The sequence below is a fragment of the Electrophorus electricus genome, chromosome 23 (assembly GCF_013358815.1).
Source record: "Electrophorus electricus isolate fEleEle1 chromosome 23, fEleEle1.pri, whole genome shotgun sequence".
Taxonomy (NCBI): Eukaryota; Metazoa; Chordata; class Actinopteri; order Gymnotiformes; family Gymnotidae; genus Electrophorus; species Electrophorus electricus.
Genome location: NC_049557.1, coordinates 10,724,653 through 10,742,152, shown reverse-complemented (window position 1 = coordinate 10,742,152; position 17,500 = coordinate 10,724,653). Strand labels below are relative to the sequence as shown.

Here is a 17,500-nt window from a genome sequence, read left to right as displayed (position 1 = left end):
AATTGTGTGCATGTTTTATTCTGCCCAGTAACAGAGGCTTTCAGAGAAAAGCCAGTAATACCCAGTAATGTGTGAGTTTAACATGGGACCGTGTAGATGACACATCTGCACTGAAACTGAGCTGAGCTCTTCCTCCAGAAACATTAGGTGTTCTTATGTACTGAATTATCAGGGCTCATAATGTGAATTTGGAATGACAAATATTTCCTGCTTTGGATAAGTACTCGGCACCAGTTAGAACCATTTGATATTTTACTTATCAGTAGCTGATTGTGTGTGTGTGTGTGTGTGTGTGTGTGTGTGTGTGTGTTCCCCCTTCTCTATACCCCAACTGACTGTGTGGTTTATAAGTGAGGGTACTCACAGCACAGAGAGCAAAGGAGACGCACCACACACTCCCTCTTTTATATCCCCACATTCACCCTTCCACACCACACACTCACCCTTCCACACCACACACACACATCACACACATGCGTGCTCCACCCTTACTTCTCTTAAAGTGACAGTGCAGCTTTTTGGCTGATAAACATCTACGTCTTTCTGGATAAGAGCATCAGACACGTGGAAAAAATGGGAAGCAATCCCATTGGTCAGCCACTGTGAGGTGGAGGAGGGGCATACGTGAGGGGCGGGGCTAGAGCAGTGGGGAACGAGCACTGGACTAACTGGTCTGTGACGTCCCTCCCTGTTCCTGCTGAAGCACAGCTAACGACCCCCTCAGGGCGAGAGGTCACACTGGTTATAACGTCGTAGTGGGTTTGTTTCACCTGATAAGAAAAGACATTGGAGATAATTCAGTGATGTAATTATTATTTTTCATGTAATTTAATGATTTACCTGGTGTGATCTGTGTGTGTGTGTGTGTGTGTGTGTGTGAGAGAGAGAATCGTTAGTTATTCTGCATGAAAAATGGTGTTCTATGATGTGACAGTGTTACTTTGTCTCTGTCGCTCTCACTTACCCCCCCAACATAAACACCCCCCCCCCCCACCACCACATACACAGTGGACCCTCTCTCCAGTTTTAGAATGATTCATTGTTGCCATGGTGTTACCATGACAGTCTCATCCCCCATGGCGATGCCGGCTATGCCATGATGGGATAATTTCAGTCTGGCACTGTGCTTAGCCAAACAGGAAGTGATGTAATGGCTAATGGGTCCAGATAGTGTACACTGATGTCATTTCCTGTTCTATTGCCCCGTGTAGCTAAGGTTCACATGTCCTTAATCAGAATAATCAGTCTGTCTGAGTGAAAGTGCTACTAGAATAAAATTAATCTTCAATCTGACCCTCAGTAATCAGATAGACGTCTGCTGTGTGTAGCTGTGTGTGTGTGTGTGTGTGTGCGTGTGCATGTGCATGTGCACCTATTAACAGTATTTGTGTGGTTTTTTTTCCCTGTTAGTGTTTGAAATCAGCAGTATTAAGTTTAAAACTTGTTTGTTCTATGATACACATTCATCAAACCCTGTGAACCACTTCCATAACCATAAATAATCATCATCGCTATTTTTGAGTCCTGAGTAAAAAGGACTTTCTCGTATCACAACCTGTAGCCGTAGAGACCGTCGCCGTAGACGCGGTGACTCTCCCTCCCAGTCTCTCTGTGTGTTAGTGCTTCTGGGGTTTGATGCCTGTCACAGACTGTCTCTGGCCTGTAACCATGGGAGACCAGCAGGCATCTGCCAGTTTCACACTTGGAGCAGCTTATTATGGGATGGCGCTATGAATTAGCTGTTAGCGCCCCCCTTGCTGTGGTTCTGCAGGTGAGGGGAGTTTTTTAAGACCCTCCCACCTCCTGTGCAGAGAAGTGACATCTGTCTTCCTGTCTGTCTGCATGTCTGTCTGCCTCTCTCACTCTCTCTCATTCTGTGTGCCTGTTTTTCTCTCGTTATATGTGTTTCTCAGAGACCATCTGTGTGTCTGCATCGTGCAACTTTACGGCTAACCCTGGAGGTAGAGCGTTGGTGTCAAATTCGTGCACAATTGCCTCCATTTAAAAGCTTCTCTGAGCGTCTCTGCAGGAACTTTCCAGGAATGAGTGCGTTAATGGATCTGGTGGAGGGTGGTTGAGTGCAGCTACCCAGACTACCTCCAGCTCAAGGCTGGATCTTCCAGGGTGGAATTCCAGTCGAGTGACATAGACCCATGAAAAAGGGATTCTGGGACTCTGAGATTCCATGTGACTTAACTATGTGTGGCCTCTTCAGGTGCTGGAAGTAAGTGCAGGAGTGTTTTATAGTGTTTTCTTTTTCCTCTTCAGGTCTTTCCTGTACTTGTAGAGGCTTAAAATGATGGAACGTTTCTGTACTCTCGCGGGGACACGCTCAACCCACTAGTCAGGCAACTTTCTTTTTTTTGCTCAGCTTTTTTGCTCAGCTGACACCCCAGTCCCGCAGACCTGTCTGTCAGTCCTGCTCAGCTGACACCCCAGTCCCGCAGACCTGTGTCAGTCCTGCTCAGCTGATACCCCAGTCCCGCAGACCTGTCTGTCAGTCCTGCTCAGCTGACACCCCAGTCCCGCAGACCTGTCTGGCAGTCCTGGTCAGCTGACACCCCAGTCCCGCAGACCTGTCTGGCAGTCCTGCTCAGCTGACACCCAAGTCCCACAGACCTGTCTGGCAGTCCTGCTCAGCTGACACCCCAGTCCCGCAGACCTGTCTGTCAGTCCTGCTCAGCTGATACCCCAGTGCCGCAGACCTGTCTGTCAGTCCTGCTCAGCTGATACCCCAGTCCCGCAGACAGACCGAGAAGGACTGCTACATGCAGGGAAACAGCCTCACCACATACAGTTCAGGCAAGACACTCCACCCCAATGAAGGAACTTACTGTGTCTGTGGAAACATTTACCATGTGCAGATTTTAGAGTGCATGTTTTAAATGCACTCTTCAGGTGTGATTGGGCACCTGAGCTGTCACTCACCTTCTGGCGGCCTGTCTCCTGCTTTTACTCTGGGCTGTGCTCTGCCCACCCACCCAGCAGTCTGTGCCTGGCGTTTCTGCCACGGCTGAGCAGATTACATGCTGGTTAGGGCGGAAGCTTTCAGGACACCACAGGGGGCTCTGATGCACTCAAATACACTCCAGTACACTCAAATACACTCTCAACTGTGCTGTTGAACTTTAAAATCATGAAATGATTACAAGTTGCTCACAGAGGTGCTTGTATCTCCTGGACTTTAATGAACAGAGACCACTAGTCCCCACACACGTACATACACACCGCACACACACACACACACACACACGCACCACACATACATGAACAGAGACCACTAATCCCCACACACGTACATACACACGTCCACACATGCACGCATGCACATGCGCGTGCACACACACACACACGCGCACACACACGCACACGCACAAACACGCACCACACACATCCACACAAATACGCACTGCACACACACACACGTGCACATGCTCACAAATACACACCGCACACACATGCACGCGCACGCGCACACACACACACACATACAATCTAGTTAGGATGATGCACCCTATGACCCTGGAGAGTATGTATTAGCTCAGCAGTAACTGTGCAGTATAGTGGAGATGAAGGTGAAGTGAAGTGCCATGTCCTGTTCTCAATAGTTACTGGAGTTACTGGTTTGCTCAGACGAGTGGAAGATATCATGATCTGTCAGTTAGGTAAAAGAACAGAAGAGACTGTGTGTGATGCTTAGCAAGTTAACTAGTGTTACAGGAACACTATGAAAATGATCTCATTTCATCCAGTTCAACCACTGGCCCATTTCCTTGAGTGTATGTGTATGTGTATGTCTATGTCTATGTGTTTGTGTGTGTGTGTGGTTGTGCACATGCTTGTGTACTGGTTATGACACACTGTAGTATAGATGAGTGTTATTGGCTTTTAAAAGAGGCAAATCCTATTTACATCTTAAAGTCCAACAGTGTGTTCAGTGCAGGACACTATAGTCACTGTCCTGTTTCAATTGCTTCCATATCCACTGTCCAGATAAAAGAACACTGGAAAGTTTCAAAGACACCGGAAAGTTTTAAGGACACTGGAAAGTTTAAAGAAGTTTCTGCATGCCAGCAGGTGATGATATATACTGAAGTCAGTCTGAGTGGGAGGGCAGGTCAAAGGTTACTGATTAAGGAACATTCCAGAGCAGTATGTGGGAGGCCAGGCACTGAAGTCTCCTCCCTGCCTGGAGAGTGGTGCTGTGTCACTGCCGAGGTATGTGGGATACACACACACACAAACACACACACACACACACACACACACACACACACTCCTGAGCACAGGAACAGCGAGGGCGGATGTAACCTCCAGAAGGAAATATACCAGAGGGGGAGTAGAGGACACATCAGCTGTAAAAATGAATGGCAGACATGTCTGTTTCTGATTCAGGCCTGTGAATCTGTCATGTGACTAGTGTCTGCACCTGTCAGGTGACTAGTGTCTGCTGGTGGGTTTGTTTGTCAGTCAGTCCACACCTTTTTTCTAGTGATGCAGAGTGGTAGTGAGTGTAGATGTGACGTTCTGCCATCCACCCAGGCAGGGCCTGTATTTGCTGAGAGCTCCACCCACATCAGCACCACCCATGTCAGCTCCTTCGCTCCCTTCACTCCTGCGCTTGTTTTAATCTCACATGCCATTAGTAGTAAGGCTCTTTTTTAAAAATTTTATTCTGTTTCTTTATCATAAGGAATGTAAATGGTAAACTAGAAACCACTCTCGAAACTTGCTGTTCAAGAATGATGTGGGGGGTTGTGGGAGGTGTGGGGGTTGTGGGAGGTGTGGGGGATTTGTGCTGCAGATTTCTAATTATAGCACCAGCGGTTCCACAGCACAGCAAAAGCAGGTCACCCATTGCAGCCCAGTAAATAGAGCTGGCGCTGCCCTCTTGTGGACAGTTTTTGTTACTACATGCACTCGGCCATGAGCCGTAACCACTACCAGTGGAGGGAGACCAGGATTCATAACCTCTGCCTGACCATAGCAGTAGAAACAGAGAATCACTTCACTCTTCACTTATGTCCAAACTACTGACATGATCCTCACATCCACCAAAACATCAGAAAATGAACAAATGAGGCTCTTGCTAGGGCCAGTCTTATACACCATAGACTTAACAGGACAGTTTACCTGTAATGACCATAAGAGGAGAGCAGCGTAACTGAATTAGTTTATTTCTAGAGCAGCCTAATGTATTTCTTAACATTTCATATGTTGAATGAGTGATGATTAACTCTAATCTTATGTGCTAGTTCCAATCTTTTTTACTGATTATTTCCTTTCACATATTATTTCACAGATTAATAATGACTACACTTACACTTGGTATTACTAAATGTATATTTACTCACTTTTTATTATTCATTGTTATTTATGTTTGTGTTGTATTATCAACGGTAGCTAAACAAATATTCAAATAAACAGTTGTTTTGGTGAAGTAGATGTTTCTTCTCATTCTAATGAATCACATTTGAAATTACATCTGCCAGGACGAGACAGACAGAGAGAGAGAGAGGGGGATAGAAGGAGAGAGAGAGGGAGAGAGAGAGAGAGAAAACAGAGAAAGGTGTCAGACAGAGACAGAGAGAGAGAGAAAACATAGCAACTAGAAGAAAAAAAAATCCCCTTAACAACCAGTAGGTCTGAACAGAGCATGCTCAAAGGGGTGAGAGCGCTTCCTGCTCTCCATATACGGAGTGTGTGTGTGCAGAGCTGGAGTAGCCGAGTGTGAGTGCGGTAACCCTCGCCGGTAGATGATGGCAGGGAGACAGTAATGCAAAAGCCTCAGACCACCAGCACAGACAGGCATGTTACTGCTGATCTACCTGCGTGTGAAAGGTAACGCTACACACACACACACACACACACACACACACACACACACACACACACACACACACACACACACACACACACACACACACACAGGAGAGAGCCACAGAGGATGACATGTTCGCACCTAGTGACGGTTAGTGCTGACTTGCTAAGGCTACTGTGTTGTGTAGCATGTGATGGAGATTGCTGTGTTGTGCAGCGTTGTGTAGAGTTGTGTAGTGTTGCGTAGCGTTGCGCTGTGCGTCTCTCTGTGCTATTTTGGTGACTGTCCTGATTCTTTAGGAGATGTTCAGAGAGTGAGCTGTCATTTATCTGCATCCCACAGGGGGCTCGGTGCATGCATTAAGCAGCTGTGTGCGTGTGTGATGTGTAGGTGTGTGTGTACTGTAGCATAGTTGATTAGTTTCATATTGGTTGTTTTCACTGATCTGAACTGTGTGTGATCCGTAGTCAGATACAAAGGAGTATCTCACCTGTGTCTGTGTCCTTTGTGGAACTAAACATCTCTAACAGTACTGAGTGCTGAGTACTGAGAGCTGATCTTGGCTTCTGAATCTCCACAGGGCTGCACAGCACTGCTCAGTTACACCTCCTCTGGTGTCTCTGGGGTTAGTAAACTACTGAAACTGCTCACCCCTCACTGTCTGTGGTTAGTAGATCACTACTGAACTACTCACCCCTCACTGTGTGGGGTTGATAGACTACTGAAACTACTCACCTTTCACAACTACTGAATGCTGAAGCTACATAGAGCTGTAACAGCACCAAACTGGACCTGACACACACATCTGTGACAGCTGGGGCGAGTGTGTGTGTGAGTGTGTGTGTGTGAGTGTGTGTGTGTGGGAGGGACACATCAGGCACTCCTGAGCATGTATTTGGATGGGCAGAATCAGAGAACATTGGTTATGATGGCGTCCTGTTTCCTGTTTTCTGGGTAGCTTTTCGCATGCACCCCTCCTCTCTGGTGAAGCATGGGCTGGGTGACCTAACTTTGCAGGGAACGCTCCTGTAGTACGCCCCTCCCAGGGGACTAGTTTGTCCTCATAAGCAAAATGTCTGAAGTCTCTAAGTGAGGTTATTTTACTTTCCATCCTCAACAGTTTCAGTCATTCCCTAATCACGATTCACAGCAGACTGCCACTGCATGAGCACACACTCTCACACACACACTCACACATACACACAGGCCTGGGAGTAATGAAGAGTTATTTTCTGTGTAAAAAGGCCTTTTTGAGGTTTTGCAACGTTTGGTGTCAGGGTCAGTGTGAGGGAGACCGAGAGGAGACAAATGGATATAAATGTTAAAAAGCGAAACGCATCAAGTTCCTCTCAAAGCGGTACTCTGGAATTCTTCTCGTGTTCCAGGTGTGAGGAGAAGGTGTGATGGGCTGGAGGAACCAAGTTTGTTTCAAGTTTGGTTTATTTGTCACATACATAGTCATACACAGTACAACACGCAGTGAAATGGTGGAACCAGGGCCAGCTCAGGATTTCACCTGGACTCAGACACGGTTTCTTTCACATGTGTGAACACAACAGATGAACTGAAACCCTGTAAATGCTCCACAAAGCAAACCAAGCCACCCAGCTCCCAAGGGCGGGCTCCCTACAGCTCATTTTCAGCTCATAATGCGCTCTGCTCATTGTAAACCCCGATCCCAGTTCACATTGCGGTTTTATTTATGGCAAACCTGGAGACTTTGGGACTCGCACGTCGGAAGAGCAGCTGCATGTGGGCTTGTGCAGATCTGAGGATAAATCGGTCTCCTCCCTTCTCTTGAAAAGGGGATGTCCTGACTACAGGACTGCGGGACAGGCACGCCTGCGCCGTTTTGGCTAATGCGCCTGTGCTTGTTCTTGCCCATTATGAGAGTGATAAATTAATTTTCTGTTAAATTATGAAACAAATGTCTCAGTGCCCACAGCGGCTGATGGAGGCTTCTGGAACTCCACCGAAGACTCCCGCTGTAATTAGTCCTCCACACCCTGAGGGTGCGCACTAGCGCAAGTGCACGCGTGGTCTTTATGGTCGACGTAAGGGTTTCAGCACATTAAAAGCTCGCCGTGTTGAACAGCCCAGTCTCACTCTGCGTGTGTTCACTCTGCGTGTGTTCACTCTGTCTACTGTAGGAGTCCATTCTACTCAACATGGTTTCTAAGCTCCAGTCCAGTTTGCCAAGTGTTGAATGCTGGCACACAACAAAGGAAATGACCCGCACTCACATTCCTGCTGCACTGCCAACAATGGCAGGAAGTGATGTCAGAGGCCCTTGCCCTGGCCCTGCCCTGGCGTGGCCGTCCCCGGGTCCAGCTCCGAGTCTCCGGGCCTACGTCTAGTCTGCAACATGGATACTTTCCCTGCTGCTTTACAGGACTCTGGAGGTGTGGTAGAGTTTTCCGTTAGTGAGCTGGCTGCTGGTCTGGAGTGTTATTTTAGGGGTGCAGACCTGTAGGGGTGTAGGCTTGGCTTGTACGTTGGCAGGTGCAGTAGCTCTGTGTGTCTGGTTTTTGAGCGTGCTTTTCTTTTCTGAGGGTTATGGGCACTGTAATAGTTTGCAACGCTGTTCTGTTTGGTCTCTCAGTGTGTAACAGCTTGTGGTCTGTGTGTTATTTTGAGGGTGTAGTGCTGGTCTGTGTGTTATTTTGAGGGTGTAGTGCTGGTCTTTGTGTTATTTTGGTCTTTGTTGATGTTTCTATTGTGTGTGTGTGTGTGTGTGTGTGATGGTTCTCTTGCGAGAATGTGTGTGTGTGCGTGTGTGTGTGCGTGTGCTCTTGTGAGGGTGGTGAAGGTACTGGACTTGTAATCAGAAGGTTGTTGGTTCAAGTCCCACCACGGTCAGGTTTCCACTGTTGGGCCCCTGAGCAAGACCCTTAACCCTCAATTACTCAAGTTGTGTTCAGTCAGAATTGTAAGTTGCTTTGATAAGTGTCAAATAAATGCCGTAAATGCTGTTTCTCTTGCGTGTGTATGCGCGTTTTGGTTCTCGTGCGTGTGTTGACGTGTGTGTATGTGTTGATTTGCGTGTGTGCACGTGCGTGTTGGTTTGCTTGTGTGTGTGTGGGGGGGTTCTCGTTCGTGTGTGTGTGTGTGTGTGTGTGTGGGTTCGTGTGTGTGTGTTCACGTGTGTGTGTGTGGGGGGTTCACGTGTGTGTGTGTGTGTGGGGGGGTGCGTGTGGGTTCGCGTGTGTGTGCGCGTGTGGGTTCACGCTTGTGTGTGCACGCGTGTTGGTTCGCGCGTGTGTGTGTGTGTTTGTATGTGCGCATGCACGTGCGCGCGTGTGTGTGTGTGCACGCGTGCATGCATATTGGTTCTCGTGTGTGTGTGTGTGTGTGTGTGTGTGTGTGTGTGTGTGTGTGTGTGTGTGTGTGTGTGTTGGTTCTCTTGTGTGTGACTGCATTATTTCTGGTCCTCTGCAAAGCTGTTAAAAAAAAAGAGTTTCCTTTTCATGTACTGGTGCTTTTTTCTGTTTGATCCGGTTCTGGTCGTAGTTCTGGTCCGGGATACTGCCCTCTCTAATACAACCCAGTGACGACCCATCTGGGGGGAATGATGTGTGTAAGGAGTTCCCATTCCTCAGTCTCAGTCCTGGCCACACCAACACCCGTAAACTGGGAATGGCCGTTTGTGTTTTGTGCGACACTAGTGTTTTCACTCCATGTTCCAGAAGTTCCCGTCCGCGATAAAACACAGAGTAGAAGCAGTGAACGGTGAGTGTGCGTGAGTTTCTGACCTATGATCCCCCTGCGTTATTTCCACCATGGTTCTTTGTTTACATCCTGCAGTTGGGTGTTTCACTTTATACACTTTGGAGAGTGAGTTTGAATCTGTGTTTTCCGTTGTGGAAAACGACTGAATGGGCAAAACATGAAAACACACATGTTGGTGTGGAACAGACCTCAAACACACGCGTGGGTTTGGAACAGACCTCAAACACACGCGTGGGTTTGGAACAGACCTCAAACACACGCGTGGGTTTGGAACAGACCTCAAACACACGCGTGGGTGTGGAACAGACCTCAAACACACGCGTGGGTGTGGAACAGACCTCAAACACACGCGTGGGTGTGGAACAGACCTCAAACACACGCGTGGGTGTGGAACAGACCTCAAACACACATGCTGGTGTGGAACAGACCTAAAACACACGCGTGGGTGTGTCACAGACCTCAAACATGCGCGTTGGTGTGGAACAGACTTGATTCACCTGAGCTGATGTAAGACTCCCAGTTCTCCCAGACTGTTAGCCTGGGCTTTGCCTGGAATGTTGTAAATTGTGAATAAATGTAGTTGAATAAAAACTGGGGTGTGAGATACTCATAACCCAGTTCACTGCTGCATTCATGAAAGATAAAGTCCACTGATGTGGTTTGATTCTCTGAGCCCATTTTAACACTAATATTCCATCCAATGGAGATTTCACACTGCACCTTCTGGACCGCCAGGCGTTGTCATGGGAATGTGCTGTAGGGTGGAGAGATACCTGGGAAAGAGGAGCGCATAAAATAGTCCCAGTACGCCGCTCACCATCTGGCACATCGTCCCACATGCAGTCATGTTCACTGTCCTGCACACCCTCGCTCGCGTCCCGTTTACTGTCCTACATGCTGACCTGCTCACATCTCTGTCCTGCTTCAGGCAGAACTCTCAGGTGCTCTGGGCAGGTCCGCGGGAATGCAGAGTAGAACCAGGACACTGGCAGCACTTTGACACTCCCAGGAGTGCAGGGAGCTAACTTTAGACACACACACACACACTCACTCCAAGTGCATCTTCTACAGAGGCTTCAGAAACCAATAAGATTGTGTATATTAAAGGTGTTTATGAATATTGGAGGTGGTGACAGAAATTGTGTGTGTGTGTGTGTGTTTGTGTGTGTGTGAGCGAGAGAGAGAGAGGGGGAGAGAGAGACTCTTGTTCTCTGCTGAAAGCACAAAGAAATGTTCACACACCAGAAATGATCAACCACATGGAGACCATTTCTAGAGAAGAGGGAACCAAACAACCTCTCTCTCTCTCTCTCTCTCTCTCTCTCTCTCTCTCTCTCTCTCTCTCTGTCTGTCGCGCTCTCTCTCTCTCTCTCTCTCTCTCCCTCTGTGATCAAATGAGAAATAAAAATAGTATTTATGGAAACTAAGCAGTGTTCTCTCTGTTGAGATGTTAACAGGTTCAGAAAGAGCGCTAGTAGACAAGACCATTAAAGGGCTCGTTTGACTCTATTTTTAATAGTCTGGACAGACACACACACACAGACCTGGAGGTTTATTACCACACGTCCAACAGCAGTGGGTTGAGATTGGTGTTTCTGAAACACAGTGGATGTGCATTTAAGTGTAAATTCCTGGTGATTGTGGTGATTGCACAAAATTAATTTTTAAACTCTAATTCTTGATTTGAAACCTCTTCCTTATCCATTCTCAAAACATGGATCAATCGAACAGCAGAAGGAATTTATTACAGGCAAGTTTGTTCACATCAAAATTATTTCCAGTTTATAGAGGACGCTGTTGATGGCGGTGCTAGCTGCTGGTGCTCCTGCAGGAAGAGTTTGGGAATGTAGTCAGCACTTTTAATTCATTACTTCCCTTTTCGTTTCAGAGCTTGTCAGCTTATGTTTTGTGTGCAAAATCTTTCCCAGCACCACCGCTCATTGTTAAACTAATATACAGTTACACTCGCTTTCTGTCCAGCATTTCAGAATAAAAGATCATATATCTTGCTCTGAAAAGAAAATATATCTAGTATACCTAGCAAAGTTTGATACAATAATAATGTTTAATATGGAATTTATACAATTGCTGTATAAAACTCTAAATTCAGCCCCAGTAGAACAGGTGTACTTATCCAGATCACTACAGCAGGCTGGTCATCTCTCACTGACTGACAAAGCATCTTCAATATCTGTAGCTGTGGACACCTAAAACATACGTTTAGCACATGTACGATAATGCCATCCTAGCCTGAGCGTAGCTGCTAGAGCCAGCTACCACACCTTCCTGATCACTGGGGAGGATGGTTTATCGCCCTTCATTCTTTCCCACTTGGACTGACAGAACTGTCTGGCTCATTGTTTATGCTCACTGACAAGCTAAACTTGGTTTAGTGCATACAAGTTAATGTGATATACAAGCAGTGACCAAGTGTGTTTGGGCAGTGTGTCCGTGAGCCTGGATTCTGTGCTTGGGCAGTTAGCTATTATTAAAAACGTTTACGGCAGTCACTCATCATCCAGCTACACTGATTTCACTATTTGGAGGTAGATAGTGATTGGTAGATAGTGGAGGTAGATAGTGATTGGTAGATAGTGGAGGTAGATAGTGATTGGTAGATAGTGGAGGTAGATAGTGATTGGTAGATAGTGGAGGTAGATTTTGATTGGTTCTGCCACTGACTCTGACTGTTTGTTATAGGTCAGTGCTCCAAGGAGAATTATTAAGGAAAATGGAATTTTATTTTATTTTCCAAATAAAACCAGCTTCACATTAATTTAAAAGTGGTGGGTCACATACCTGCTTGACCCCAGGGTTCAGACAGCCTTGGTTTTGTGTGTGGATGGGATGGATGAGTCTGCTCAGTGAGAACTCACCGGAAACCCTAACCCTCTGTTGACATACGGAGCCCAGGAACCTTGTCCCTGTGTTGGCTGTTAGCGTACGGAGCACAGAACGTCTGTGGACCTACAGGTGGACAGGTTAGACACCAAACTGCCTCTTTGAGAGGCCAAGAGGAGAGTCTCCACCAGGAACACATACCCTGGACACGTGTGGGTTTGGAGATACAGGGCTTATCTTGGTGCTGTTGGTTCATGCTATTGGCTTGTGGGGGTGTGTTGTATTTGTAGACAAACAGTAGAACTTATGTTCATAAGAGTTTTTGCACAGTAATTGGTAACGTCTGCAAGAATACACAGTGCTGTCATGAATCTGTGCATGCTTGTGTGTGTGTGTGTGTGTGTATGTATATATATGTGTGTGTGTATGTATATATATGTGTGTGTATATATATATATATATGTGTGTGTATATATATATGTGTATATATATATATATATATATATATATATATATATATATATATATATATATATATATATATATATATATATATATATATATATATAAAACGTGCATCTGTGAGTGTGTGTGCGTGCGTGCATGTGTGTACATATGCGCGTGTTTGTGTGTGTGTATGCATGTGTGTTTGTACCTCTAGATTTATACCAGATCAGCTGGCGTTTGGCAATTGCCAGAGACTGAGTTGCTATGGCAACAGTGGCAAATTGAAACAGTGCCAGTTTCGCCTTGTGTGCCCTCTACAGGATCAGCCAAAGAGGATTGTGGGAATGGTGATGGCTCTGTGTTTGTGTATGACGTTGTGTGTTTGAGAAGTGGGGCAGGGTTAGAGAGCTAAGTCTAGCTTAGGTTTTTGGACCCTAACCCTCACAAAAAGTGCAGTCATGCATGTATATACACACACACACACACACACACACAAATGTGTGTCTCTCTGCCTCTTTTGTAGGGACCATTAAAGATTCTGACATTGATTGTGTTTTAGTTTGTTTGGATGTGGGATTCAGACTGACAGACCACAGCTTTGAAGGCGGAGCTTCAGGTGCCAGGGGCGGGCCTTGGCTAGACAGCCTCACAGAGAGAACCTGGGTTCTGTTTGCCTCATTGGTCTGCTGCCTGGTGAAGGCGTGGCTATAGTCTCTTACTGGGATCCTGTTGCTACTGAACACTAAAGTCAAAAACCCATCGCCAGATTTTGATGTGATGTTAACAACCAATAGCGCTGCAGTAACATGTCTCCTCATTCATAAATATTTTACTGATGCAGATTTATGGTTGTACTACATTTAGTCTTCATTTGCATATTACATTAGTGATCCAGAATAGAACACTACTCCACTCTGCAAAAAATCCCCCCAGAACCTGAGTGTCCTGGAAAAGAATCTAATGTGGACTGGATTATTGTTTCTCTAACAGTATTTGCAGTGTAACATGTCAGCAAACGTCTGCACACACACACACACACCTGTTTAGATAACTGACAGATTTCTTTTCAAAGGCATATATTTAGTTTGTTGGGAGTGGACATGATGGCAAACTTTGCAACTGCAGTAGTTGGAGTACATGAAAAGGAAGGTGATTGGATAGAATCTCAGGATACCACAAGTACAGGTACAAATGTAGGTGTTCAAGAAGAAGAACTCCTAAACAGATACAGGAGAGAGAACATTTTGATCCTCTACCGTGATTTGGAAGAAACTGCTGGTTAATTTGGACTAGTGCTCGCACTAATGTGACACTAGAATTTGGACAGGTCCCCTGGTGACTACACGCACCCACACACACCCCTACTAGAGTTCGTACTGACATTGTGTCCCATAGGTGTAGAAACCTGCAGAACTATGAGCAATAGTGACACAGCACAGACAGAGGGCATCACTACCCAGGGATTGCAGGTGGTGAACAGGTGCTCTGTGGACCAAAGAGCCGGTGCTTTGGTACGGCAGTCAGGAGGGGACAGTCTCCATCACACCACCGTCTTCTGCAGGGGGGACAGTCTCCATCACACCATCCTCTCCTGCAGGGGGGACGGTCTCCATCACACCATCCTCTCCTGCAGGGGGAACGGTCTCCATCACACCGTCCTCTCCTGCAGGGGGGACGGTCTCCATCACACCGTCCTCTCCTACAGGGGGGACAGTCTCCATCACACTATCCTCTCCTACAGGGGGGACAGTCTCCATCACACCATCCTCTCCTGCAGGGGGGACAGTCTACATCACACCATCCTCTCCTACAGGGGGGACAGTGTCCATTACACCGTCCTCTCCTACAGGGGGGACAGTCTCCATTACACCATCCTCCCCTACAGGGGGGACAGTCTCCATCACACCATCCTCCCCTACAGGGGGGACAGTGTCCATCACACCATCCTCTCCTACAGGGGGGACAGTCTACATCACACCATCCTCTCCTACAGGGGGGACAGTCTCCATCACACCATCCTCTCCTACAGGGGGGACAGTCTCCGTCACACCATCCTCTCCTACAGGGGGGACAGTCTCCGTCACACCATCCTCTCCTACAGGGGGGACAGTCTCCATCACACCATCCTCTCCTACAGGGGGGACAGTCTCCGTCACACCATCCTCTCCTACAGGGGGACAGTCTCCATTACACCATCCTCCCCTACAGGGGGGACAGTCTCCATCACACCATCCTCTCCTACAGGGGGGACAGTCTCCATCACACCATCCTCCCCTACAGGGGGGACAGTCTCCATCACACCATCCTCCCCTACAGGGGGGACGGTCTCCATCACACCACCCTCTCCTACAGGGGGGACGGTCTCCATCACACCGTCCTCTCCTACAGGGGGGACGGTCTCCATCACACCGTCCTCTCCTACAGGGGGGACGGTCTCCATCACACCGTCCTCTCCTACAGGGGGGACGGTCTACATCACACTGTCCTCTCCTACAGGGGGGACGGTCTACATCACACTGTCCTCTCCTGCAGAGTGCAGGCAATCTCCATCACATAGGTGTTAATAACTTCCGGAGGGTCATGAATTCTGAAAGTTATGAGGTGTTTTATGTAGCGCTTTAAGTGGATTCCTTTAAATGAAGTGTCAGCCAATATTTCATGAGACAGCAGCAGCAGTACTGAAACTTCACAGGTGGGTTAATGGATTCCAGCACCTTTGCCAGGGTGAGGCCGTCTGCTTTTAGAAAAAGAAACAGCTGAGTATTGCAGACAAAAGGGAGGAAGGAGCTATTTTGAGGTGTGATGTCATGATAACGGTCCATGGTGTTGTCATGTGACCACAACACCAGCCCAGGTGTTGAGTCTTTATATCTGTTCTAGGAGGTGTTGTTTTTTTGCTTAGCTAATGTCCCATTACATCCAGAGCTGTCATCTCGGTCGCACTGCTCATAACCGTGTGTTTTATATAAAACTGTTGACACTGAAGTTCTTCATTCAGTAACTTTCCCAGATGCACTTTTCCTTTCCTTTGGGTAAATGTGAACTGTTGAAGTCTGCAGGTAAAGTCTGCTCTAAAACTACACAACCAAACCTGTGTTTGGAAAGCAGCATAGTGGACTATGGATGAACTTTCTCACAAATGTCAGGTCAAGGAAAAGGTCAAGTTTATTTCTAAAGTGCTTTTTACAACACAGGTTGTCACAAAGCAGCTTCATTAACGTATGGGTCCAAATCCCTGATGTGCAAGCCGAGGGCTATGGAGGCACGGAGAAACTCTCTGGGTGGGAGTTTTCTAGTACTCTGGAAATGAAGGACAGGTTGGAAATCGGCCACTAATTGGAGACCTCCTAAGGCTTGAGAGGTTTTTAGTAGTTTAACTACTCCAAGTTTGAATGATTTGGGAATGTAATCCAGACCCAAAAAGAGTGAATTATAGTCAACAAAGATTCTGTCCCACTTGGCAGTAATTCTTTAAGTAAACGAGGTGGGACTGGATCAAGTTTACACAAGGACGGTTTGGAGGAATTTATCTGAGAAAGTTGTTCAAGACAGATTGGGGAAAAGGATTCTACATGTTTGTGAGCTACCTGGGCAGCTGTCATAATGTGTTTGCAGATTAACAGGATCTAAAAAAACACTATTCATTTTTTCTTTGATATTTTGATATTTTCTTGTCATTAAAAAACATCATAAATCTATTACTGTTGCATTCCTGTGGGAATTGTGTGTTTTTTCAAAGTGATAGCGATAATTACCTTATTAGTTGGTAGTATTATGCTTGATAAGAAGTCAAAAATTATTGTAGAAACTCTGAGTAGGGACGTGGTGGGCAGTAGACAGTAATTAACATAAATTAATATGACCTGTTCTTGGTTGAAGATGAGTCAAACACACTAAGAATAAGGAATTCAACACAGTTAGCCCTGAACATTGAAGATTTATTGTGGAAAACTTAAGGCACAGACACACTCATTAGGACATAACCTTGGTGACGTCTCATTGCAGCTCACAATCGGTTTAACTTGTTGGTCTGTCTGTCCTCAGCTCAGGTTGGTCAGTTCCCATTAACTGCCCCTACCGCTGGTCTATCGCTGTAGTCTAGCGGCCATGCTAGCACAAAAAAGAGCGGTGTGCTCCCACGAGGACTGGATGCTGTGCTGCCGTCCTGCTTCAGGAGGCCTCAGAATAGCTGCACTTATCTGTAAAACCCACATTGTTTTCTGAGCACCATTTAGACATTCAACAGTTAAGCCATTAAGATCCCATAATCTGCTGTGGGTTTTGGCACCACAGTGAAACTAAACTAACTCTAACCCTAACCCTAAACCCCAACCCCAACACTAAACCCTAAACTAACTCTAACCATAGCCCTAACCCTAAACCCTAAACTAACCTTAACTCTTAATCCCAACCCTAAACCCCAACCCTAATCCTAAACTAATTTTAACCATAACTCTAAACCCTAACCCTAAACCCTAAACTAACCTTAACTCTAAACCCCAACCCTCACCCTAAACTAACTCTAACTGTAAACCTAACCTAAACCCTAACCTAACTTCAACTCTAAACCCTAACCAAAACCCCTATCCCCAACCCTAAACTCTAACCATAAACTAACTCTAGCTCTAAACCTAACCTAACCTTAACCCTAACTAAACCCTA

The 17,500-nt window shown here is 46.5% G+C and overlaps 1 protein-coding gene across 3 annotated transcripts in view; it reads left to right on the top strand.

Moving 5' to 3' along the window:
• prkcz (protein kinase C, zeta) overlaps positions 1–17,500 on the top strand; it is an 88,993-nt gene that overhangs the window by 23,605 nt on the left and 47,888 nt on the right. The window contains exon 1 of one of the 3 annotated variants that reach the window (XM_035521851.1): positions 5,756–5,841. The exons of the other annotated variants lie outside the window; for them this stretch is intronic. Coding sequence (XP_035377744.1) covers positions 5,811–5,841 — 31 coding nt within the window. The 5' untranslated portion in view covers positions 5,756–5,810. Of the gene's footprint in view, positions 1–5,755; positions 5,842–17,500 lie in introns of those variants that run through there. 3 annotated transcript variants of the gene reach the window in all.